This window comes from Camellia sinensis, chromosome 1 (assembly GCF_055761805.1).
Source record: "Camellia sinensis isolate YWXY chromosome 1, ASM5576180v1, whole genome shotgun sequence".
Classification (NCBI taxonomy): domain Eukaryota; kingdom Viridiplantae; phylum Streptophyta; class Magnoliopsida; order Ericales; family Theaceae; genus Camellia; species Camellia sinensis.
Genome location: NC_138961.1, coordinates 228,112,371 through 228,140,041, shown reverse-complemented (window position 1 = coordinate 228,140,041; position 27,671 = coordinate 228,112,371). Strand labels below are relative to the sequence as shown.

Below are 27,671 nucleotides of genomic sequence, written 5' to 3'. Positions count from 1 at the left end.
AGAAACAAAATGAGAACAACTTAAAAAAAAAAAAAAAAAGGAATAACAAAAATCTCATGGAAAATACATCCAACAGATATGAACACTATTTGGTTGTGGACAGCTTTCATTTACTATGTACATTCCTTTTAAACTTGCATCCTTTGATAGATAAAAGTCTCACATCTATATCTTCTACAAACAAAAGAAAAAAAGAAGCACACAGATGAAAAGAAAGCGAAATGTAACCCACTCAGTGACATGAAAAGGAAAACTCAACCACTGGAACTAGGTGTAGTAGAGTTGCTAACCCATTTCTCAGCTGCCTCCAAATCAGGCGACATCAGTGGAAAATTCCCTTTCAAAATGTCTACTACCTCTGCTTTTTGTACATTCAAATCTTCATTCCGAATTTTTCTCAAAGCCTCCAGTACTTCTTGCATGGAAGGCCTCATTTCCCTATCTGTTTGCAAGCATTGAAAAGCTAGCTCCGCCACCAATGTGGTCATCCTCCTCACTGAACTGTTTGTTTCAAACCCAAGAGATGGATCAACCAACTCATGCAATGCACGATTTTGAATTTTGTTCATAGCCATATTAGCCAAATTAATATCCTGCCTGCTCCTATTCGTGTCAACGGCTTGTTTTGATGAGATGAGCTCAATCAAGACCACCCCAAAGCTATAAACGTCACTCTTCTCAGTAAGTTGGTAGCACTGGTAGTATTCAGGATCAACATAGCCCGGTGTACCTTGTGGGGCAGTGGACACATGGGTGACATTGTTGGGAAACAATCGAGACAGCCCAAAATCAGCCACTTTTACCCGGAAATTGTTGTCTAGGAGGATGTTGTTGGTTTTCACATCGCGATGTATGATATCTGATGCATGCAGGTAGGCAAGAGCAACAGCTGTCTCTGTGGCAATGCTCAATCGGACAGGCCAAGAAAGTAAACCAGAATTTGCTCGTTTTCCATGAAGATGATCGCCCACTGTTCCATTGGGGATGTATTCATAAACAAGGAGGAGTTCTCGGCTTCGTTTTGATGTGCATCCGTACAGTGCTACAAGGTTCTCATGTCTTAAACGAGTAAGGATCTCTACTTCATTCATGAATTGCTCCACACGTTTGAAATTGTTCTCATAAAGGCGCTTCACTGCAACTACTCGACCATCTTGTAGCTTCCCTGATAGAAGAATTGAAAGGAAAGTTTTAAAAAGGTATAATGAAATAATGAACACGCAGTTACATAATCCAAAAGAGAGAGATTGAGGGAATTATATATACCATAGTACACGGTGCCAAAGCCTCCATCTCCAAGTTCTCTAGAAGGGTCGAAATTGTTGGTGGCTTCTTCAAGTTCAGTGTAGCTGAAGACCTGAGCTCCGAAGTAGGTGCTTGCCTTTCCAAACTCAATGCTTGGGAAGGGATAAGATGGAATGCTATGGGAGAAACTAGCTGAAGGAGTAATGAGGCCTTTGCTTAGAGTAGGAGATGGAATATCTTTGCTTTTAGCAGCAGCAGATATGGAAGATTGAGCAGCAATGCGTTTTTTCCGTTGTGTACATGCAAAGATACCCCATCCTAGGCCAATACCAGCTAGGACAGCAGATATTATGATAAGGGCTGGAAATGGAAGAAAAGAGTTAAATTTTCTTTTCTGACCTGTTATGCATGTTGGAAAAAAATGAAGTCTGTTCTTAAATAGTGTGATGTGATACCTGTGTTTGTTGACGATGGTTTTGAAGAATTGCTCCCTGAAACAATCATGAGATGCAGAAACATTGGTTAAAACATGAAAGATTAAATCAAATTAGATAACATGATTATACATGGCTAATTAATATTCTCCCAATTATGATATGTGGGAAACCAATCTTCTCCTTACAACCCTTCTAATCCAAAGATGCACTTGGATTGTAAACTAGTATTTTATATTGAAGTAGAAAACTCAACAACCTGTCAATTAAAAAGCAAGCAAAACAAAAGCAATAGGAAAGAAAGAGAACCATCAAAACATAAGTTCTCTAGCAATGACCATAAGACTAATATGTCAGGCCATAAAATGCAACCTAACAATTTTCCACTAAAAAGAGAGGGCAAAGAAAGAAAGATAAGAGGGATTGATTTTAAAGAAGATAGTGTGGCAAAAAGGATAACATTTGGCGCCAGCATCAACAAGTTGAGAAGAACTGGATCTATTACCAATGAAAAGTAGTAAAGCAATTTTCAGGTTCCTGTTCTTCAATATTTCTCCGAAAAACACATTAAGCAATTGAAACCATGAAACTAAAGAACCTTGCAATGCGTGAAACTGATGCTTTTTTGATATGTGAAGGTTCAACAAAGGATCAAAGGCCATGATGATACATCTATAGAACATAATCAGTCAAAACAAGTGCCTGAACTTCTAGAGCTATGTCATATATAAAGATTATAGCACAAGATAATTCTTTCTGAGAATTTATTCAAACCCAAGACAAGTAAACACACAGATCAAAATTTATTATAAGGACACTAACTTCTAAGTGCAAAATTTAGAAAAGTAATTGAATCTAATCTAACCTTGACTAGTATTTTCTCTTTACCCCATTCTAACAAGCACTTGTCAGGCAATTGCAAAGATAACTAGCTTTTTCAACTAGTACTACCTAGCAACAACAAAAAACTAGCAATACGACCTCAAGAAATAGTCTTTTGAGTACCTAATAATACTATACGCACAGGACAGGGCAGATCACCATCACAAATGCAAATGGGTAGGCTCAAATTGGAGTCAAATCCACACTGGTTACCAAAATAAGTGCAATTCAAACACTGGGTTGCGTATTGATTACTATAATTGACATTAAAACCCTCCATCAAAGTCTCTGCAAGCGTTGCTTCGCCCCCGGTGAGCCTCCCGGCGGCGTCTCCAATCACCGGAACCGTGACGTCAACATGACAAACAGTAATAAGTTGGAGTACTGGATCAAGAGGAACAGGACCGACCAAGTAAAAGGCATCGGTAACATTGATGCCACTCACAGCGCAGCTAAATTGATTGTGAGATGTGTAATTTTTAAGCGGATTGCAGCCATAGAACAATGTGAGTTCTTCGTTTCCAACGCCGTAGCTGAAAACGCTCGAATTGAGGGTGGAATTCACCAATCTATGTGGGCAAGTGTTGTTCCAGAGGTCGGACCTGGCTAGGACTAGGGTTTGCTCGGTTTGGTTGATCTGGAGGACTCGGTAGGTGACCGAGTCGGTGGTTAACTCGGCGTAAGTGTTGTAGCGGCAAGTGAGGTGGAATTCGGGGGGGCCGCAATAGTGGGGGCGTTCGCCGCCGGTGAAGGGGTAGGTGATGTTTTGGACGGAACCGCAGGTGAAATTGCGGTGGCAGTTGGGGAAGGTGGCGGAGGACGACGGCGTGAGGAGGATGGAGAAGAGGAGGAGGAGAAGGAGAAGGAGGAGGGCGGTGAGAATCGGAGGGGAGAGAGAGAGAGGCATTTGGGTGGTTAGAGTGAGAGTGTCATGGAACGATAGAGATATGAGGGGTGTTGTGTTGGTGTTTTTGAACGTTGAATAATATGGAGGGAAGGTTGGCTGGGTGGGTGTGGGTGAGCTGGGCTGTATTTGGTTGACCAGAGACAGGTCTTTTGTGTGACTGATTTGTGGACTTGTATATGATTTTTAAAGTAACAAATTGATGCTGATGGGCCATGCATTACGTTGTTGCATGAAACATATGTAAGGAAAATCACTCATTACATACAAGTCCACAATGAGTCCAGATCCCCTCCTTGGGGCCCCTCCTTCATTCCCTCTTTGCAGGGGCCTTCGGGTCCACTTTGAGGCCCAGTTTTGATAATCTGAACCGTTCATATTTTTAGATTTATTCAGTATAGTATAACTGTAAAAAATCAAGTTGATCGGATATCAGAAAGTATGCGTTCAGAAAATTGGGACTACAAATTATTTTTTAATAAACAGTTTTCCGAACACATACTTTATGATATTCGATCAACTTGATTTTTTACAGGTATGATATAGTGAATAAATCTAAAAATATGAACGATTCGGATTATCAAAACTGGGCCTCAAAGTAGACCCGAAGGCCCATGCAAGGAGAGAATGAAGGAGGGGGCTCAAGGGGAGGATCCCAATTCGTCCACAATACCCTGCCGCCTACACCACCCACCAATACTGCCACTCTTTTTGCCAAAACAGCCCTAATTGATATATATGGTAAATTACACCACTCATTATCGACAAGCACTGCCATTGCTCAACCGCCCCAAAGGCATCACCATAAATTGCTAGTCGAGTCACACTCACCACCATCTATCACCAATGTCACCATTGTTCATATTCTTAACAAAAAAAAAAAAAAAAAAAAAGAAAAAAAAGTAGCCAAATTTATGAAATACAGAAATGGTTCAACACTAATTTAAACCTTGACTTTTAGATTTTTTTTTTTAAAAAAATAGAGATATACAAATTTTCAATTCAATCTTAAAATCTGCCCAGATGTATTCCAAATTAAATTGTCAATATACACATAGTTCAACCTGTTGACAACTCCAAAATATGGGATAACATAGCAAAATAAAATAAGGTATACAAAACTTTTTATGTATCATGAAATAAAACAAACAATAATTTTATACTATCATCATATATCAGTTAATATTCAAACAAAGAAAAAAAAAACACACACTCTTTATAAATGGATTTTTACTTATTTATTATTTTTATTATTAGACATAAATAAATAAATAAAAATGAATCTCAGATTGGGCTGCACTGATTTTATATCCAATAACATAAAAGTCAAATAAAAATCTATTTATCTATAACATTAATTAAAAAAGAAAGTCCAACAACACATTTCTAAAATAAAAAAATTAAAAAAAAAAGAAAAAAGGAAAAAGAAAAAGAAATAGAAAAGGGTTCAGGTACCCATAAGTGCACATTGGATAAAGGGAGATTGTAATCCACCGGATTGTTAGTCGTGGGATATATTATCCCCGACTATTTGATTAGACTGGATTTGTATTCTATGTTTGTTTAGTCATGAAATTAGATGTCTGGATTGGAATATTCTATTGAATTCTATATTTATTTGGGATATTATGGAGAAGAATAAATGCTCAAAAGACTATTTTCCCTTTTGAATTATTTACTAAATAATAGGAATATTAAATCTGAATTATAAATTTTATTTAATTTTTTTTACTAGAACTTTTAAAAAATTAAATAAATTAAATATTAATAAAAATTACATAAATTTATTTTAATTTGTAGTTGAGATTTTTAAATTTTATTTTACTTTACTAAGTATAATTAACACCATATGATTATTAAAATAAATAATTTAATAAATAAAATTATTAAGTATAAATAATTTAATAAATAAATATTACTTTAAAAAAGATATTAAATAGTAGAGGGTCAAAAATGTAATTTCATTACATAATCTCATTATCTTATGGATTGTGTCCCACCCCCTTATGGGATAGAAGAATCCCATAGATTTAAGACTATTAATTCGGTGCAAAATTTTTGAATAAAAAAACGGACTATTAGTCCAAATGGATTATGCTTGAATTCTTCTAAACAAACACTACCTTAATACTATTTGGTTCTACAAAAGAATAGGGGAATTTTAAAATATTGAAATTACAATTTAACCCTAAATATATAGGATTAACTAAAAAATGAAAAATCAAGGTAAGATTTAAAGTAAACTATAAGGCTGTAAAGCGTTTAAAAAAAATCAAAATAAATTCAATAGTAGGGATGGCAATGGATAACCTACCCTGTGGGTATCCATGGAGACCCAACCCAAATACATGGGTTTTCCCCTCTTTTTCTTATCCATTGGGTAGGGTAGGTGATATTCTTTAAATACCCACAGGGGATGGGTTGGGGATGGGTACCCACTAATTTCCCCATATGTTTTTTTTTTTTTTTTTTTTTTTTTTTTTTTTTTTTTTAAGATTCACAACTAAAACTAAATATACATTCAATCTTTTTTCTTTTTTTTATTTATTTATTTTTTCAGGTTCACAACCATTTTTTTTTTTTTTTTTTTTAAGATTCACAACTAAAACTAAATATACATTCAATCTTTTTTTTTTTTTATTTATTTATTTTTTCAGGTTCACAACCATTTTTTTTTTTTTTTTAAGATTCACAACTAAAACTAAATATACATTCAATCTTTTTTCTTTTTTTTTATTTATTTATTTTTTCAGGTTCACAACCATTTTTTTTTTTTTTTTTTAGATTCACAACCAAAGCTAAATATACCTCTAATCTTTTTTTATTTTATTTTTAAGGTTCACAACCATTTTTTTTTTAATTTTTAAGATTCACAACAAAATTCGTGGGGGACTAAAGGAAAAAGATGGAGGATGGATTGGGTGTGGTAATGCATAGATATCTTAAAATGAGTGGTTCAGATTTGTTAAAGGTATAATTAGATTTTGGATAAATTAAAATGAATTGTTCAAATTTGCTAAGAGAAAGATGGTTTAATGTCTAAATTGTCCGTGGCTAACAATTCCTTGTTTATGCCCTGATGCAATTTAATATGAGTCTTATAACACTTTCTTCAAACAAACTTTTTGATTTTCTCAAAATTATATATTTGATTATTATAAAACAAACTTTTTAATTAATTAATTAATGTGCATTTGATTTTGTTGTTGAACCAAATAAAATAAAATAAGATTGAATGTATATTTAGCTTTTGTTGTGAACCTTAAAAAAATAAAAAATAAAATAAAAAAATAAGTTGTTAACATTAAATATATTAAAAAAGAAAGAAAAAAGATTGAAGGTATATTTAGCTAAAACCTTTATAAAAAAAAGACAAAAGAAAAACAAGAAGGTTGTTAACATTAAATATATTAAAAAAGAAAGAAAAAAGATTGAAGGTATATTTAACTTTTGTTGTGAACCTTAAATAAAAAATAAAAAAAAAATTGTTAACATTAAATATATTAAAAAAGAAAGAAAAAAGATTGAAGGTATATTTAACTTTTGTTGTGAACCTTAAAAAAATAAATAAATAAATAATAAATAAATAAATAAAAAATGTTAACATTAAATATATTAAAAAAGAAAGAAAAAAGATTGAAGGTATATTTAACTTTTGTTGTGAACCTTAAAAAATAAAAAAATAAAAAAATAAAAAAAAATAAAAAAAAAAATTGTTAACATTAAATATATTTAAAAAGAAAGAAAAAAGATTGAAGGTATATTTAGTTTTTGTTGTGAACCTTAAAAAAAAAAAAAAAAAAAAAAAAAAAAAAAAGTGGTTGTTAACATTAAATATAAAAAATAAAAATGGGGATTAAAGTGGGTTGGGGAAAATCCATACCCATTAAAAAATGGGGAGGGTGGTACCCATGGGGAATGGGGAATGGGGAATGGGAAAAATTTATTATAGGGGAATGGGGATGGGGAATTAATATCCACCCCATTGCCCCCCATTGCCATTCCTATTCAATAGTCAAGGAAAACAGCTGATAATTATGACTAATTATGGCTAACAACTATCTAAATAAATTTATAATTAAAATAATTGCTGAGAGGGTACTTAAGTACTAAACAATGAAAACATATGAATTTGGTGGGTCACGTTAACTCTGACATGATCACCAATTTGCCATCTTGGAACCGTGGGATCAGTGGCGGCTTCTTAATGACGGATTGGTCAAAGAAGTCAATGTCCAAATTTCATAACCTCGTGCCCCAAGACAACAATACTTATCTTTCCAAAAAATATATTTTAAAAATAAAATATGATGATACAACAAATTCTTGGTAGAACAGGTTGGACTGACCCACACTTCTCGAGTCAATATCTGAGTGGTCAAATTCACCTGAGAACCTGCACAGGAGTTCAACGGAAAACGGGGTGTCCCCCAGCGAACCCTCCGACGAGCAAGTTAGAGAGAGAGAAGGGAAATGTAGAGATATGAATTAGAGATAGAAAGCTTAACCTTCTTCTTGTCTTCAACGTTTGCTTATATCCTTTGGTAATCATTTCGTTGTTCCTTCCGACCTGTCACCTTGGCCAAAAGTCTATGCTGTAGCTTACCTTGTTCAGGGTGAGGGCGTGCTGTCCCGACGGAGAGGTATTGTCGTAACAAATGCTGTGAGGAGCTGCATTAATGGCGATGTGCAGTGGCAATAACTTTGCAGATCTTTGTCTACTGATGTGGCTTGCCCTTTGCCTGCCGCATGCCTGAGTATTATTGGTCCTTCGTGTCATGTTGGTTTCCAGCTGTTCTGGACCTCATCAATTGGGTTGTGTATTGGGCTCTAAGTGATGGGCTTGGGTTGTTCGTAGTGGGCGATGGCCTTTATGGGCCTAACCACGTCAGTAGTCCCGCATTCCTGAGTGCAGCTTTAGTCCAACGAAGGGAATACTAATGAAGAAGATGAGGGTTGTTAGAGATCAGCAGGATGGAGGCCGACCGGTAGGGATGACCAAGGGAATGGACCGACCATGAGGAAGGGCGACCGTGTAGGGTGGTCGAGTGGAGGGGCCGACCATGAGGAGGGTCGACTGTGAATGGTGGCCGAGTGGAGGGGCCGACCATGAGGAGGGCCGACCGTGAAGGGTAGCCGAGTGGAGGGGCCAACCGTAACGGGTAAGGTGGGAGGGGCGCGGGGCTCAAGAGGCGGTGTGTCACGTGGTGACTTGAAGTGAAAAAGACAGGGTAAGGGGAGGGGGCAGTGAATCGTGGTCGGACACGTGGCAGCATCTCGCGGTGGGGGAGGTTAGGCGTTGGGTCAGAAATGAAACAATAGGTCATAATGAGTGTTGAAAAGACAGTTTTGGCGGACGTTTGAAAATTTTCAAACTGGCGAGAATTAATTGTGATCATTGGAATACGGGCAAGCCTTGGGCTTTTGGTGTTATTCATTTTACCTACCTTTTTGCAAAAAATCAAAACATTCCAAGTATAAACTCCTTCGTTGCCAACGATACACCCCTGCAACACTTTTCTGAATTTTCTTGCACCTGCATTCGAAGCTATTCGTAGACACACCACAGAAATGGCCCAAGAAGAAGCTGGAATTGCCAGGGTTGATCCACTTGGGGATGACGACGCGGTGGAGTTGGCGGAGCAGTACAGGATGGAGAGGCAAGTGGGAATGGTAGGGGAGCCGGAGGTACGATCTCATTCTTCCACCATGATAGTGGTTCCGAAGCCAATCAGCCAGGCGGAACTAGATCACTGACATACAAAGGCTGACAAATCAACGGTGACTGTGGCGGAATTGGAGGGTATGCGCGAAAAATACCAGATTCCTGCCGAAATAGAGCTATTGTTGCTGACGTCAACAGAGAGGCCATCCGACGCCCGGCCAAGGGAGTTTGCCCTTTACGAGGAAGTATTGAAGGGAGGATTGAGGTTGCCGCTTCCGCAAGTGGTGGTAGATGTCCTGAACCGGTTGGAGGTGGCTCTGGGCCAACTAATGCCCAACGCGTGGAAGATTGTATTAGCCTGTGCAAGCGCGTGGCCGAAGGTGAACGATGGGCAGCGATGACGGTGGATGAGTTTTTCGCGTGCTATAAGGCCTCAGGATAGCAAGAGACGTGGGTGACGTTGCAGGCAGCGGCAGGAAGGGGTCTGGTGACGGGTCTGCCATCATCAATTAAGGAGTGGAGGCTGCAGTGGTTCTACGTTTCCGCGAATGGAGGGATTGGGGTGCGCACGGTGTGGAGAGTGACCACCAAATCTGTGGAGCCAAAACTGGGGCCAGCAGTAGAGGAGAGAGTAAAGAAGGTGAAGGCATGAAGGGAGAAGGAGGGAGTCAGGTGGGGCGAACTCGTTCAACCTTCGGCCTTGTTTGCTGCGGGGTTGGGCCCTCAGCCGACCGGTGGGGACCTAGAACCGCCGAAATTAGAGGCGAGAAGGGAGGCGCAAGAGGTGGAGGATAGGTCCATGCACGCCAAGGCCAGCAAATTCAAGGAGTCGCAGGCAGACCGGCCGCCGAAGTCGATCGCAAGGGAAAGGATCCGACCGCGCCCCAAATCGCTGGGAGGAAAAATACTTGGGTAAATCTGAACCACGACTGCCCCCAATTGATCCTTTGAAGCAGAGGACCAACAAGGAGATGGAGATGGAGGGTGTGGAGAAGAAGAAGAGAAATGTGAGGAGGAGTGAGGGGGAGCTTGCCTTGAAGAGGAGGAGGGAGGTGACGACAGGGGAGACCTCCATGGCCAAGGAGGCAGAGGAAGAGGGAGTGGGGCAGACCCCATGAAGGGTGGTTGCCCCATAAATGGTGGAGGTCGCCTCGGAGGTCATGGAGGTCGTCCTAGTAGTGGTGGAGATTGCCTTGGAGGTCGCAGAGGTCGTCCCCGAAATTTAAGTAGAAGGTGGGGCAACTGGCCCTGAGACAAGGGGAGAGGGACAACCACATGGGGGTCCTGTGCCCCAAGGAGGGGGGGTGAGGCCAAAGTATACCATCTACCATGCTCCCGCAGTTTCTGGGCGACTGGAGGGAGAAGAAGGCCCAGCCAGGACAGCGACAGATCTTCTTTTGGGGGTGGTGGACGAAGGAGCCGTGCGCTCTGCAGCCAGGTTCAATGAGGCTGAGCTGCTAAGGGGGTTGTGCTCTGCCTAAATGGAAGTAACCACCCTAGCTGGGGCTCTGCTGAGAAAAGCGGTGGCTGGAAGGGCCAAGTTGGAGGAAACGAAGGTTCAACTTGCAAGTTTCAAGAAGGAGAGTGCAAGCTGGAAGAAAACTGCGCGAAGCGCCTATACCAGGGGGGGTGGAGGAGGCTCAGAAGGCGAATAAAATGGAAGTGCTAGCGATTGTGCAGTGTAATATTGCCACTCGGGTGAGTGCTGAGCTGCTTGCGGCCCAATTGGAGTTAGAAGATGAGCGTCGCAACGTAGTGTCGATCGAGTTCCAGCTGGCTAGCGAGAAGAAAAAGCTGGAAGATGTTGAAAAGAGCCACGCGGTCGCCTTCGAGCGGTTTGAAGAGGCTATGATCAGTGATGAAGATCTGCGTGCCCAGGAGATCAAAGAAAAGGAGGAAGCAGACCTGAAGATTGCTGGGCTGCAGAAGAAACTGGAAGATGAGCGTGCGAAGGCAATGGAGGAAAGGGCGATGTTGCAGAAGGTGTTGGAGGAAGAAAGAACCAAGGCAGCCTCTGAGAGGGTAGCATACCCCGATCTATATGTTGCAGCAGTAGAACAATTCAAGGGGTCTGCTGAATTTTAGATGGCAGTCGATGCCACGGTCGCCAGCAACTTGGCGAGGGAGGTGGCTGGGAGGGCGGGCACGTCGGGATCGACCGCTGGGGCAGGACTGAAGCAGAAGTTATTGAGAACTTCTAGAGGTCGGACTTTTACAAACACGAAATGGCTGAGTTCTGGGACAGCGGGTGGAAGGTGTTCAAGCGTAAAGCAGAAGAGCTGTTCCCAGACTTAGACTTCAGTGGTGTTAGAATTGATGAGGACGACGTGGCCCAGACCCCCCTAGATGAGGGGATTGAGGAAGGAGATCTCGCCTCGAGTGAAGAAGAAGAGTGAGTAGAGCGAAAAAATGTGTACTTAAGAGTTTTGGTTATGTTTTGTTTTGTGTGTGCGTGTGTGTTTTTTTTTTTTTTTGAATTGCTGTAATGGACTTATGTACAAGTTTGTGAATAAATAAAATTTGAGTTGTGTTTTCATTCGATTGTTTTTGCTTGTGTATAAGTCGTTATGAAGTACAAAGTGTAAGGAAAATTCAACGCAAAGCCAGGGTTGGAATGTAAGAAAAACTGGATACAGAATAGAGTTAAGAAAAATTCAATGCAGATTGAAGTTGAATTGGTGTTGAAGGTTCAATGCAGAGTAAAGTTGAGAAAATCTCCATGTAAATTGAAGTTGAACTTGTATTAAAAACTCAATGCAGAGTGAATTGTAAGGAAATCCTCAATGCCAAGTGAAGTTTAAGTTTGCAATAGTGGTAAAAACGTGAAGTTTGTGAGTCACGATCCAGCAAGGAACTAGTCTGACTTGGAGAATGTTGGACTGGAATTTGACTAAGTATACTCAGTTTGGCGGGATTTTGAAGTAACTTAGTCTGGCCGGGCGCTTCATGCTTAGTCTGGACGAGCTTTACTTGCTCGATCAGGCTGAGGCTGTAAGTAGCATGTTCTGGGCGAACTCTTTATGCTCAGTTTGGCTGAGGCTCTTTGTCGCTCGGTCTGGCTGAGGCTTTTGGTGCTCAGTCTGGCTGAGGCTTTTTGTCGCTCGGTCTGGCCAAGGCTTTGGTGCTCAATCTGGTTGAGGTTTTTTGTCACTCGGTCTGGCCGAGGCTTTGGGTGCTTAGTCTGGCTGAGGCTTTTGGTGCTCAGTCTGGCTAAGACTTTTAGTGGCTCTCAGTCTGGCCGGGTTCTTCATGCTCAGTTTGGCTGAGGCTTTTTGTCGCTCGATTTGGCCGAGGCTTTTGGTGCTCAGTCTGGCTGAGGCTTTTAGTGGCTCGGTCTGGCCAGGTTCTTCATGCTCAGTTTGGCTGAGACTTTTTGTCACTCGGTTTGGCCGAGGCTTTTGGTGCTCAGCTTGGCTGAGGCTTTTATTAGTGCTACAATCAAAATGTTATTGAGACACCACACAGATGATCGAGATATAAAATTGTCATGGAAAGTGTGGCCCAGTTGATCAAAAATTTACATTATGTGAGGGGAGAACAAGAATGTTCAAGTGTGTAAATTTGCCAAAAAGAAAATACAATAACTGAGCAATACAAAAATAGGAATTTATTGAAAGTAACGCTTCAAGTGTTCGGCGTTCCATGGGTGGGGGAGGTCTTGACCTTCCATGTCCTGAAGTCTGTAAGTTCCCGGACGTGGTCGGGCTTTCACAATGTAAGGTCCCTCCCACTTGGCCGCCAGTTTGCCCTTAGTCGGATTTTTGGTGGCAAGAGTTACTTCGCGCAAGACAAGGTCCCCCACAGCGAACTCCCTTGGTCGGACGTTGCGGTTGTAGTGTGTTCTCATTTTCTGTTGGTATGAGGCCAGTCTGACAGCAGTGGTTTCTCTGAGCTCTTCGATTAGGTCCAGGTCTGCCCGACGGAGCTCTTCGGTTAATTCTGGGTTCGGATGCAAAACCCTTGAGGTAGGCAGACCGACTTCCACTGGGATGACCGCTTCAGCGCCGTATGTTAAGGGAAAGGGGGTCTCCCCAGTGGGAGTCCGAACGGTAGTCCGGTAAGCCCAAAGTACATTCGGTAATTCTTTAGCCCAAAGTCCTTTAGCAGCTTTTAGCTTAGTCTTGATGATCTTCAGAAGAGAACGGTTGGTAATCTCGACTTGGCCATTGGCTTGGGGATGACCTGGGGAGGAGAAACATGGTTGGATATGGAGGTCTGCACAGAACTTCCTGTACTTGGCGTTGTCGAATTGTTTGTCGTTGTCGGAGACGATGGCTTGAGGGATGCCGAACCTGTATACAATCGACTGCCAGATGAATTTGGTTGTGTTCCGCTCGGTAATGGTGGCAAGGGGTTTTACCTCTACCCACTTGGTGAAGGAATCAATGGCGACAATCGCGAATTTGGCCTGGCCTCGGCCGGTAGGAAGTGGACCAACTAAGTCGATCCTCCATTTGGCGAACGAATAAGGACTGCAAAGTGTGATTAGCTCTGTAGGAGGAGCATGAGAAATGTTGGCAAAGCGTTGACACTTATCACATTTGAGTACGAAGTCAGTTGCATCTTGGTTAAGAGTAGGCCAGAAATAACCAGTGCGAAGTATTTTGTGGGCTAGGGACCTGCCGCCTGAATCATTACCGTAGATACCCTCATGGATTTCTCGCATCACATAGGTTGCTTGAGTCGGATTGAGGCATCGCAGATACGGGCGTGAAAACCCACGTTTGTACAAGACACCACTGACGAGGATGTAATTGGACGACCGAGCTTTAACTTTGGTGGCTTGCTGTCGGTCATCAGGAAGTTCTCCCGTTGTCAAAAATAAAAAGATGTCTGACGCCCAAGGGATGGGCTCATTCTGGAGGAAGTGTACTTCTTGCTGGTCGGGAGAAATGGCAGGGTGGGCTAGGTACTTAAGACGGACACCACGGCTGAGGTCGGACTGGTCTGCAGAAGCCAGCTGAGCCATCTCGTTTGCCTTAGAGTTTGCCGCCTGAGGAATGTGCTGGATGTGAAAAGTATTGAAGAGGCGAACAAGGGGAAGTGCAATATCCCTGTAAGCACGTATTGTGTCCTCCTTTGCATCGAATTCCCCCATAAAATGTCCGACAATGAGCTGGGAGTCACTGAACACCCGGATGTGGCTGACACCAATGTCCCTGGTTAGGCGGAGACCTGCTATCAATGCCTCATATTTGGCCTCATTGTTACTGGCATCGAACAAGAAATTGAGAGCACATTTGAAATAACCACCCTCAGGGGTGGTGAGGATGAGACCAGCTCCGTTGCCTTCTTTGCGGGATAATCTGTCGACGTTGAGAGTCCAGGAATGAGGGTCTTCTGGCTCGGTAGGGGTTGGTGGTGGTGGAGGGGCCGTGGTTGGGGTAGGATTAATGAACTTCAGGATGAAATCGGCGACAACCAACCCCTTAATTGCTGTTCGAGGTCGGTAGGAGATGTCAAACTGGCTGAGTTTCATTGACCATTGCATGAGTCTGCTAGAGAGCTCTGGTTGCTACATTATCTTCTTCAAAGGTTGGTTAGTGATGGCCACTATGGAATGGGCTTGGAAGTAAGGACGGAGTCGTCTGAAGGCGGTGACCAAGGCCAAGGACAATTTTTCTAATAGTGGGTAATTCTGCTCGGCGCTCCTGAGGGCCCGACTGATGTAATAGACCGGCCGCTTAATAGAGTCGTCTTCCTTGATAAGAGCTGCACTGATTGCGGTGCTTGAAACGGCTAAGTAAAGGAAGAGGGGTTCGCCAATGATTGCCTGAGAAAGGAGGGGGGGTTGGCCATGCACTGCTTCAACTGCTGGAAGGCTTCTTCGGACTCGGTCGTCTAATCAAAAGTTTGCCGAAGAACTTTGAAGAAGGGGAGGCACCTATCCATTGCGCGGGAAATGAAACGGTTGAGGGCGGCAACTCGGCCAGTGAGTCTCTGAACTTCCTTAACCGTTCTGGTGACTGCATTTCAATCAAGGCCTTGATCTTTTCAAGATTAGCTTCAATGCCTCATTGACTAACCATGAAACCCAAGAACTTCCCAGATCTTACGCCGAAGGCGCACTTCTTCGAGTTGAGTTTCATTTGGTACTTCCATAGGGTGGCGAAGGTCTCTCGCAGGTCGGTCAGATGGTCAGCGGAGAGTTTGCTCTTGACTAGCATGTCGTTAACATATACTTCCATGTTTCGACTGATCTGATGATGGAAAATAACGTTGACCAACCGTTGGTAGGTGGCCCCAGCATTTTTCAGTACAAATGGCATCACGAGATAATAGTAGGTACCTCAGTCGGTAATAAAGGAGGTGTGTTTCCGATTGAATGGGTGCATCAGAATTTGGTTGTACCCAGAGAAGGCATCCATGAAGCTGAGCATTTGGTGACCGGCCGTGCCGTCGACCAGCAGATCTATGCGAGGAAGGATATAACTGTCTTTGGGACAAGCTCGGTTGAGGTCTGAGTAGTAGACACAGAGTCGCCATTTACCATTGTTCTTGCGGACCAGGACCACGTTTGACAACCATCTAGGGTAGTCCACGTTCTTGATGAATTGTGCCTCAAGGAGCTTGCCGACCTCTGCGGCAATGAGGGTATTGCGCTCCAGATGGAAAATGCGTTGTTTCTGGCGGTAAGGTCGGAAATAGGGTTCAATGCTGAAGCGATGGGTTATGAATGACGGGTCAATACCCGACATGTCTGAGTGGGTCTAGGCAAATATATCGTTGTGCTCGATCAGGAAGGCAGTAAGGTCGGCCTTTGCTCGGGGGGACAGTTGGCTGCCGATTTTGGCAATTTTCGCTGGGTTAATGGGGTCGATGGGAACCTCAACGAACTCCTCCACAGGTTCCCCTCTGACCAGCTCATTCTCATTCCGGACGTCAAGTCCTTTAATGATCATGGTCTCCTTCAGCTTGACTTCTTTGAGTGAGGCGACATAGCATTCCCTGGCTACGGTCTGCTCTCCCCTTACAGTCCCGACCCCCAGATCAGTGGGAAACTTAATGGCAAGGTGATAAGTTGATGTGATAACTTGAAAGGCATTTAGGGCGGTGCGGCCAAGGATGATGTTGTAGGCGGATGGGCAGTCGACAACAAGGAAAGTGAGCAACTTTGTAGTCTGCCGTGGGTACTCACCGATTGTGATGGGAAGATCGATGGAGCCGATGGAGGTCACCCGGTCGCCAGTGAAACCGACCAAAGGGGTTTGGAGAGGAGACAGACTTTCCTTCCCAATTTTGAGCTGGCGAAAGCAGTTGAGAAAGATGAAGTCTGAAGAACTGCCGTTGTCGATGAGAACTTGTCTAACCTTGTAGTTGAAGAGGAAGGCAGAAATGACGAGAGGGTCATCATGAGGGTAACAGATGCTTGTACAGTCGGTGTTCGTGAAGGTGATAGGCTCGGTCCACTACTTGGGCTGTTTAGAGGGTCGGTCGACCGTGGCTACTGCTTTGTCTGAGCCCTGTCTTATCTTTCTGAGTTCTGCCCTCTAAGCCGAACGGGATGGTCCCCCGCAAGCAAGGACGCCTGAAATGACTCTGATTTCTCCAACAGGTGGGGGGGGGGATTGCCTGGCGGCCGAGGTTACTGTGGAGGGCGATCATGGCCTTGGTTAGGTTGGGCTGGCTGCCGGGGGGGTGCGCTGGCGGTTGTTTCTGAGGGGCTCAGTTCTTTGCCTCTGCTGAGGGCGGGTGTCCGTGAACCGGCTAAAACGTCCCTGACGTATTAGGATCTCGACCTGATCTTTGAGGTTAACGCACTCATCGGTGTTATGGCCATGGTTCTGGTGAAAACGATAATATTTGGACTGGTCTTTCCGATTGGAAGAGGTTCATGAAGGTTGGGGTCATTTGAGGGGGTAGTCCCGCTGGATCTGATTGAGGACTTGTTCCATGGAAAAATTAAGGGGTGTATACCGCTTGAATCGACTGGTCGGTTGGGCTGGTGCCGACCGGTCAGCTCGGGTGGGTCGGTCGGTATAGTGTGGTGTTTGGCTATTATACTGGATGTTTCTGGGTTCTGAGTCTTTTCTCTTTTCTCTAGGGGTCGGGTTTTTGGCTATTGGATCTTGCCGGGCGGTTAGGGAATCCTCTACATTCATGTATTTTTGGGCTTTGGAGAGTAGGGCTGCCATGGAGGTCGGGGGGTTTTTAGAGAGGGAGAACAGGAAGTCAGACTACCGCAGACCGGCCATGAAAGCCCTAAGGATGATCTTATCATCGTTTTTCGCCACCTGCAAGGCTTCGGTGTTGAAGCGGGTGACGAAACTACGCAGGGACTCCCTCTCGGTCTGGCCGATGTTGAAGAGTTGGGTTGCCGGACGGCGCTGGCGCTGGGCTCCAATGAAATGACTGATGAAGGAGTCACTGAGATTCTGGAAAGTGGAGACGGAGTCTGCTGGTAACTGGCTAAACCACAGCCGAGCTGACCCCTTTAGTGTCACGAGGAAAGCTCGACACATGATCTCGTCAACGAATGCATGGAGGATCATGAGGGTTCTGTAGGTCTCCAGATAGTCGACTGGGTCCGTCGTGCCATTAAAAGAGTCAATGGTGGGCATTTTGAACTTGGAGGGTAGAGGTTTGTCTCGGATGGAGGCAACAAATGGTGAGTTTGCTGTGATAGAGGGTTTATGCTGGATGTTCTGCATAACCCCTTGGAGTTGGAGCTTCATGGCTCGGAGTTCTGCATCCCAAAGAGGGATGTTATCACCACCGGAAGGGAGCGGGGGTTGGACGCTACTGGTTTCCCCCTCAGGGTTTGGTGCCAGGACCGATGGATGCGGGGGTCGAGGTGGTGGATTTATATGAGGAGAAGGAGGTTGCAGGCCTTCCAAGTTAGGTGGATAGGGCTGTGGGATAGTATGGCTCGGGGCTCGTTCTTGGTTGAGGGGAATATCTGGAGGTGGTGGAGGAGGCATAGGAAGGTCCCTTTGGAGTAGAGCATTTATCAGGGCCTGGTTTTGCTCGGCCATGCAGTTGATGCTGTTGGTAAACTCGATAAAATACTGTGGTGGGTTGTTTGGATTGGGGGGGTCGGCTTGATGGTCGGTAGCATTTTGGTGAGAAGCCATGGATCTAGTCGTGACCATACACGTTGATGGCTAGCAGGAAAAGGTTATTGGAATTAGGTCTCCGGCGACAATGAGCACAACTGGCCCGCGGAGCAAAGCGTTCCCACAGACGACGCCAACTGATGATACAGTTATGATACAGCGGGTTCCTGGCAGAACGGGTCGGACTGACCTACACTTCTCGAGCCAATATCCGAGTGGTCAAGCCCACTTGAGAACCTGCACAAGAGTTCAACGGGGAACGGGGTGTCCCCCAACGAACCCTCTGACGAGCAAGTTAAAGAAAGAGAAGTAGAATATAGAGATATGAATTAGAAATAGAAAGCTTAACCTTCTTCTTGTCTTTAATGTCTGCTTATATCCTTTGGTAATCATTTTGTTGTCCCTTCTGACCTGTCACCTTGGTCAAAAGTCTATGCTGTAGCTTACCTTGTTCAGGATGAGGGCGTGCTATCCCGACGGAGAGGTATTATCGTAATAAATACTGTGAGGGGTTGTATTAATGGCGATGTGCAGTGGCAATAACTTTGCAGATTTTTGTTTACTGATGTGGCTTGCCCTTTGCCTGCCGCGTGCCTGGGTGTTATTGGTCCTTCGTGTCATGTTGGTTTCCAGCTCTTCTGGATCTCATCAATTGGGTTGTGTATTGGGTTCTAAGTGATGGACTTGGGTTGTTCGTAGTGGGCTATGGCCTTTATGGGCCTAACCATGCCAAAATATGTGATTTATTGTGACTTTATAAATTTTATTTCCATTCATCAGGTTTATCCCTTCAACTTGGATTCTTGAGGAACCCATAGACTAATTTGATCCTCCCCATGAAGAAAAATCAGACCATAAGCATCTAAATAATGTATATGTGCTACAAACTAAATAAAGTAACAAGATTACTGGGTACATACCGGGTCTATTTCGAGTTGGATTGCAAGTAGCCGCATAGGGTTGATCCGAACAATAGCAAGTAAAAGAACCCGAGTTTGACCCACATATCCCTCCAGACCCGACACATCGTCTACACTCACTATCATTTGCCTTCCACATTAACCCAAAACCACTGTCAACAGCTGCTTCTACACTTATTAAAGGCACAGTGTTTGACAAAAACAGAGACACTGTTCGATTAACTCGAACAACAACGCTAGTGATACATGCTCCGAAATTAATGTTGAAGCCAGGTACTAAGCTGCTCGTAAGATAATAACTGGCGGTGTTGCCTCCATCGCAACCGAACCAATTGGGAAATTTGAAAGTACCCACAATTGCAGGGCAACCATAGTACAATGTCAGATCATCCGAGTTTGAACTATAGTTGAAATGGGAAGTATCTAAGGTTGCGTTATCGGGGTATGTGGTGGGACAAATATTGTTCCAGAATTCGGCTCTAACAACCGTAAGAGTCTGTGCTGTGTTATCGATGGCAAGGACGAGGTAATCTCTTGCCTGAATTGTGATCTTTGGGGGGACATCGGCTTGGCAGTTTAGGCTGAAACTCGGGTGGCCACAGTACTCTGGTCTGCTGCCTCCCCAGAATGGATATCCTATGTTTGGAATGTTTCCACAGTGAAAAGGCTGATTGCAGTTTGCATATTGTTGATCAATCGCTGTGGAAGATCGAATATGGCTTAAGATTAGAAGAAGCATGAAGGAAAGACAAGAGATTGGGAAGAGATGGGGATTCATCTTGCACACAGAGAGAGATGAGTTATGAAAAGTTGAATTCAAACAACACAAATGAAAAGTGGGATTTGTAGATGATTTTTTTTTTTTGGGGGGTGGGGGGTGGTTTTGTATTTCTCATCAGTAATCGTCATATAAGAAGAAGAAAGTGAGCATTGACAAATTAGTGAATTTGTGGAAGTCTCAAAGAAAAAGAAGCTTCTGTTGGAAGTATTTACGATGCCATGTTGATTTTATGGCCCAAGCTTTTATTACGTTGGAACTGAAAGGGTACCAATAAATATTAAAATTCTGGGTAAATGAAACATCTCAGCCTCTAGAAAACTTCAGTTCTAAAATTGATGTTGCTATCCATTGTAGCAGCTCTTATAAATTCCTAAGCACCATGGTAGGTGATGTAGTAATGATGGAAAACAATGGAGCAGTTTGGCTGTTTGATGGCAAAAATGGTAATTTTTCTAATTTTCTAATGTTGTTGAATCAGGCTTAAAAGATGCATATTTGAAACGGCCTATCAAGTTCAACACATAGCTATGTAGTGGCCCATGCTACATTTTGGGCCAATTCAATTGTATACGCGTTTGAATTAGGAAATTAATATATTCGAAAAGATTTTCAATGTTTAATTTCAGGATCTAAATAGATCCGTTTTGAGTCAATTTTTTTTGTAGGAAAAATTTCTATTATATTCTAGATCTCAAATTTGAGCCTAACTCAAGTTTGTTACTTTTTGCAATTTTTTAAACTTTATGTAGTCTTGACTCGATTTGGAGTGTTGATTGTGGCTTGGTCACCTAACAATATTGCTATAAATTGAGTTGTAAGCTGTTGAGCCCATTAAGTTTTTTTGAAAAATGAAACTTCCGAGAACATTTTCTCTAGCAGAATGGAAGTAGTGTGCCACAAAGAGGTCATCTGACCCTAATTAGTTCAGCAGCAAACAGTGACTTTCTTAAGAATAACTAGAGATGGCATTGTGGCCTGGCCCCTATATAATTAGGTAGATAGCAAGATTTCAATTTCTAGCACATAACCATCACAAAAAAAGAAGAGCTAGATCCATACCTGGCCTAGTTGGACATGCATCTTGGTTAGGCTGATCATAGCAAAAGCAAGTGAATTCACTCTGTTTCCAATTGTACCCACACACCCCACCAGACTCCATATATGTGATGCACTGATCGTTAACCGGACTCCAGAACAATTGGAAACCAGCATCCACAGCTCCACTGACAGTCGTCATGTTGGCATCGAGTGCCTGAGCAGCGCTTTCAAAAACTGGAACAACAACAGAGCCATTGCAGTTCTGATAGTACGGTCCACTCGCAGAACTTCTCGACACACAGTAAACGCTGACATTAGTACCATTAGTGCTGCAATTATACTGACTTGTAAACCAGGGAACATTTCCCGAGGGAAAATTACAACCATAGAACAGTGTTAGATTTCTAAGCCCAAATCCGTAGCGGAAGAGTTCGAAATTGAGTGTGGTGTTAACCAAGCCTGCAGGACACATACCGTTCCATAAATCGTCTCTAGCAACAGTTATAGCTCGCTGCTGGGTGTTGATTTGTAGAATTCTGTACTTTTCCGAGGCCATTGTGATAGTTGGGATGTTGTTTTCGCAGTCCAGCTCGAATCCAGGTAGGCCACAGTAGTCTGCGCGGTTCGCTTCCCAGAATGGGTACATGATGTTTTGGATGTTCCCACAGGTGAAGGATTGGCTACAGTTTGAGTATCGTATGTCGTTGGCGGTGGCAGATAGAGAAGAATGAATATTGATTGAAGTTAGTACAGAGATGAAGAGGAAGAGAAGGGGACAATGCAGAAGATTGGGATGCATTGTGGGGAAAAGATTAGGAGAAGATGGAAATGTAGTCTAACTTCATTTCCCATATCAAAGTTATGAAATTGGAATAAAGGTTAACTTTGGGAATTTTAGAGGATACAATAACAAGTTTATTTTGGATATCTTGGATTGGGGGTTGAGACTGGAAAAATATATTGAGGGTAATGCTAATATAGCAATGCTAGGTATCATAAAAAATCCTTCATGAAAATAATCATGAAAGTTTTATACCCCTTGAATTACACTTAGAATAAAGCATCACACACTAATCAAGGTAATTCAATGATCATAACTCTTTCATGATCATTTTCATGAAAAAAATTTTATGATCTCTAACTTTTATAATGCTAATAAAGTCCTGACTTCTTTCTCATTAACTCAACATATTGTAGTACCTATCTAAAAATGAGTTTTCTCATTCAATGGTGATATAACATGCAATATCATTATTACATTTACAACCAAACCAGTAAGAATATTGATAATAATAGGGTAAGTGACACCGACATGACCTAGCTTAATAAGTTGGGTGCGAGATCAAACCAACCCCATCTTCTTTTTTTTCATTTTATTTTTAACAAAACCTCATCTGTTTGGTTTGGAGTTTTAAAAAATAGTTTTTTAAAAACTCAATTCTTATTTATGTATTTTTAATATTTTTTTTTAAATTTTAAATAATTTTTTTAACTTTTTATATTCACTTAATTTTAATATACTTAAAAAAGTACAAAAATCTTTAAAAAAAATCATTGAATACAACAAAATAAGAAAGTATATTGAATTTTTGTTTTTTTTTTGTATTTGATAATTTTTTTAAAGTTTTTTTTTCACAAGTATTATATTTTTTAAGTATATCTAGATTAGTTATATCTAAAATATAAAAATTTTACGTAAAATATTTTAAAAAGCAGTAGAATCAAAATAAAAAAACAATACCCAATTAGTACATATTAATGTATGTTTGGGAGGAAAAAAATTAGATACACACATAACCTTTGACATAGTGTACAAAGTGATTGTTTCGTGACTTGAACCCATAATCTCAAGATTATTAGACTAAGATTTTACTACTGAACCAAAGTTTTACAAAATAATACAAAAAATAAAAAATTCAATTTTTTAAAAGTGAAATAAACCAAACAAGAAGACTCAAAAGTATTATGTACACATAATATAATGATATTCTGAAATATTGAATATTATTTTTTTGATAACCATATGAAAAGTATGTTGTCTTGTGTTATCGTGTCATGCATGGTAACATACAAAACACTAGCTAGATCGAGGACGTAAAATGGCATTGTGAACAAGACAAAGGATGAATAAAATCCAGTAAAAAGTACAAACACTATACGATGGGAAACAAGCATATTGGGGCCCCTTTCTTTGTGAGTTTTAAGTGAATCAAAAAAATCATATATTAGGTGAAATCCTAGTGGTATGCAAAAGACGATTTTTGTGTCGGGGGACAACCAATGGTCTGAACAGGCTGACGTGGATACGAAATAAACTTTGGATTGAATTACAAACTCAAATATTTTGAATTTCAATCATGAAAAATCTAAATATTCTTGTGATATTAATTTGTGATTATATTTTAATTTTAAATAATGAATATCAATCATAATCAAACAATTAACAATAAATTAGTATGACAATTTAATATGAAAAAAAATCACAATTGAAGTACTTCTAATTGTGATAAAAAATTACAGGCTAAAATCACAAAACACTTTATTAAGAAGACAAAAAAAAAATAAAAAATTACACATAAGTTCCCTTAATTACCTAGCAAATTCACGCCTGAATTAAACCAAACCTAACGTGCCTCTTCCACCACCGTCTTCATCTCGAACTGTTTTGCCCAACATTGAATTTACAACGCTAATGTCGAATTCACAATGATGAACCACTTCGGAATCCACTAAAACTTTAGGCCCAAAGTCTCCGAAATCTACTGAAGAACACCTCTCTCTTTATGTAAATAAAAGAACAAAATCAACCTTGGATATTTTACTCTTTGTAATTCGTTGACCAATCGATCATCTTCTATACATCAAGGAAACTCATTTAAAACACTCTCGTAGAACACTTTCTAGTTTTCTCCTCTCTGAGAACCTAGACGGGTTAGACTCTAAAAGCAGCAGATGACGCATTTTATACTAAACAGAATCGCGTTGACCGCTGAAGCCATCAATTGACCGCTCGAGTGATGTGAGTAAAGGCGGTGCAAAATATATAGGCCAACTGTTCGAGCGCACACTTTACCGCTTGAGCGGTAAAGTAAGTTTTCTAAAAGTTTTGAATGCATGCTGAAATACTGGAAGTTCCACTTCACTGCTTGAGCGTACAAACCCATACATAATCAGCGAAGTGGCAAACAAAGAATGCTCAACATGTGAAATGTCAACACAAACTCTTCTACACAAGCAAAATTCGGATTGGATTTGTATCTAAACACTCACAGCCTCACTAAAACAAAAGAGCGAATAAAATTACAACTGAAAAGAGTTTTGTCAAACAGGATTGTCAATTACAAAAATCTAACAACTCTATTTTATATTTTTCGAACTTAAGTAATTTTGCAGTTGATTAAAAATAGATCATAATATTATTGGGTTTTTCTCATTTATTTCATAAATTTTTGAATAATTAAAATGTGAATAAATGTTGTTTTTTAGGTGCCAGGATGGTGATTGCACATCCAAGTGATAGAGATTTTTTTTTTTTTAAAGTTTTTCATAGGTGTCTGGGTTACTTAACGCACACCTCCACTAATTTTCGCTCTTGACGAAAGCATGTTAATCACTCAAACTGAAAAGTAAATTCAATCGAATCCCAAAACCTTATCCAACTATGGGCCACAAGCTTGTGGTTGAGCTGATCCAAAAAAAAAAAACAAAAAAAAAGCTCGTGGTTGTGGTGGTGACTTCACCAACCCTCGAATGTGCAAATTGAGCAAAATGCATTGATAAAAAAATATACTAATTAATTAAGAACGACATCATTCCTATAGCCGGGTAATGGTTTTCTCCAAAATAAATAAATACAGTAAATAATTATTAGATGTTCCGAAAGTTTTTTGACATTATTTACATGATATTTATAATTAATAAAAAATTATAATACATATATTAAACAAATTATCATTTATCTTCTAAGTTAAAGGTAAGTCAACTTATTTCATTTATAAAATTTTTTACTATGTCAAGGGGTTGCGTGAAATATCTTAAATAAGGGTACTTTTTATCTTTTTAGACTATAAAGTTGAGAAAAAAAATATGAATATTTGGATTAACTTTTTATTTTTTTATGAAAAATATGTAATAAAAAATTGTATAAATAAAGTGTATAGGGAAAAAAGTTGAATAGATTATACGGCTGCCCTGCTGGGGCAGGGTGTCATAGCAAATTATTGCCTCATTCGGGGCAAAGTGTTTGGACAGTGATGGTCAGTCTGTGGGGGTCACCACGAGTCTCATTTTAATAATCTGAACCGTTTAATATGTACAACTCGTCGAGTGTTATATACTTACAAAAAATCACGTTGATCAGATATCGATAGTTATATGATCGGATTAGTTTTTTTTCAACAGTTAACTATCACACAATCCGTTTTGTTTATACAAAACTGATTTGATCATATAATTAATGATATCCGATCAACGCGATTTTTAAAAAATATATAGTACTCGACAAGTTGTACATATTAACGGTTCGGATTATCAAAACGGAACACTTAGTGGGCCCCCAAGGGTCCAACATTACCATCAAACTTTGTGGTGTAATTTTTTTTTTGCCCAAAAAGTGTATGACCTGCCTTCATGCTGGGGCAGTATGGTTGATAGTGTAATTAAAACTTTTGTATTACAAAAATATATAAAATATTTTTTTAATATTTTTTATTTGTTAATAGTAATGACTTTTTCAATTTTTGTGTAACTTTTTGACTTTTTAGATTTTTTGGGACTTGCCAAACCTGGCCTTAAAATATCATATAAATAATGTTTATATATATATGGTGATCTAAAACTTTAAAATAATTACCAAACTAATGACAGTTGAATATAGGAGTGGGCACGGATGGGTCCGCTGCCCCGGGCCTCATAAAAACCCCATGTAATGCACCAGAAAGAGGCTAATCTTCTCAACTTAAATTTTGTTATCTTATTTTAATATATTTTTAATTATTGATTTATATAAAAAAATTCAAAAATACCTTAAAACAGGTTAAAGAATAATGTGAGGACACAGAATTCCATGTCTTTGAAAGGGATAAAATTTGGGATTCACACCATGATGAATCTCATTTTCATGATAGAAATTAATTCACATTTTGGAAGGCTAAAAATGAAGGTTCCAATTCAGTCACATCAAAAGATGATGGTAACAGCTAACTACAAAATTGAAATCTCAATTTTCAGATAAAATAAAAATTTAGTTACTTCTCTCACACCACACAGGCCACATGAAAATAAAAAAATCATGGGACTGCCCTGCCTAGAGAAATTTGAATGGAAGAAAAGAAGATTTAACATACCCAGGGTCGGCGTAGACCTCAGTCCGGCTCCGGCAGTCGTGGAGCAGGTATCCGACACGTAAGGCGGGTCGGGGCAGTAGCAAGTGCTTTGTTTGGTAGCAAGATTATATCCACACCGTCCCTGGGACCCGGAACAGTCCATGCATACTCTGCTATCCACCTTCCATCTAACCTTAAACCCTCCCTGGATAGCTTGTTCCCACTCCTGTGGAATTAAAGACCCCACCCAATCATCAACCGGAACGGTGACGCTAACGTCACAGCCAAGAGGGATCGGAGTTTCAGGCAATAAATACACACTGTTATACCCAGAAATGTTACAGGTAACTAACTTGATTATACCCAGAATTAGTCCAACTGGAGCCGGGCAACCATAGAGAAAACTAAGGTTTCTGTAACCACTGGAAACGTATTCGAATGGCGTATCATCCAGGGTGGTGTTAACTAAATCCTGTGGGCAGGTTGCTTCAATCACATCCTCTCTGGCAATCCTCATAGTTTGGGCAGCTTGATCGATACTCAAAACCCGGAATTTAAGGTGGTTGATGTAAAAGGTGGCAATATTGTTTTGACAATTGAGAACAAAACCCGGATAACCACAGTATTCTGGTTCATCTTCTCCGCGGAAAGGATAATCCAGTCCGGTGATGGAGCCACAATTGAAAGTACTACCACAGTCCCGGTACAGAGATTGGTCGGGGTTAGTACTCGAAGATAGCGGAAATTGAAGGAACAAGGAGAGTATTATGAATGAAAGGAGGATTGGAAGCCATGAAAGGATGTGGGAATTCATTCTTTTGTGTGGTGGTGAAGAGGAGGTGTCTGGGACGGTGATGGCTATGGATAGTTTTTTAATCAATTTCTTTATTTTTTCATGGATGAGTAGTGATTAAATTAGGTAGTTGGTGGGAATAGAGAGGAAAGTGTCACCTCACGTGTGATGTGGACGTTTACTGGACGAGTTATGCTCGGGATCCTCAATAATCAATCAAAATTTTTATGAAAGCTTTCGTGTCAGTGTGGACCTCATTTTGATGCGAGACCTTTCACAGAAATTTTAGTAGATTAGGTACCGTTTGAGAATGCATTTTGGGTTTATTTTAGTCATTACAGGATAAAAGAGGCTAAAGCAGCCAAATGGAGATAAAAGCTACTGCAATTGATTGGCAACAACTCACTTCAAAGTAAATTTATCAAATTACCCCCACATGAAAAATCACAAATAAAAACAAATTAATGTATACAAATAAAAATAAAAATGACAAAAACATAAATTAAAAAAAAAAGAACAACAAAAATACGCCTCATCCACAAAAAAAATAAAATAAAATAAAAACAGAAATTAGCAATTGCCATGTAATTTAAAAAAAAAAAAAACATGAAAACCCATTTTTGAAAAAT

The 27,671-nt window shown here is 40.8% G+C and overlaps 1 protein-coding gene across 2 annotated transcripts; it reads right to left on the bottom strand.

The window, feature by feature from the left end:
* Positions 1-43: 43 nt before the first annotated feature.
* On the bottom strand, positions 44-27,106 carry LOC114320895 (LEAF RUST 10 DISEASE-RESISTANCE LOCUS RECEPTOR-LIKE PROTEIN KINASE-like 1.3). 2 transcript variants are annotated; one of them, XM_082897224.1, is made up of 6 exons: positions 26,271-27,079; positions 20,947-21,605; positions 19,107-19,805; positions 1,701-1,736; positions 1,267-1,605; positions 44-1,165 (listed from the first exon to the last, which is right to left on the bottom strand). In XM_082897224.1, the coding sequence occupies exons 2-6, from the start codon at positions 21,569-21,571 to the stop codon at positions 255-257; spliced, it is 2,610 nt and encodes an 869-aa protein (XP_082753350.1). In that variant the 5' UTR covers positions 21,572-21,605; positions 26,271-27,079; the 3' UTR covers positions 44-254. The 2 variants fall into 2 exon arrangements, with proteins under 2 accessions (XP_082753350.1, XP_028123946.2); XM_028268145.2 differs by lacking the exon at positions 19,107-19,805 and having other exon boundaries at positions 26,271-27,106.
* Positions 27,107-27,671: the final 565 nt, after the last annotated feature.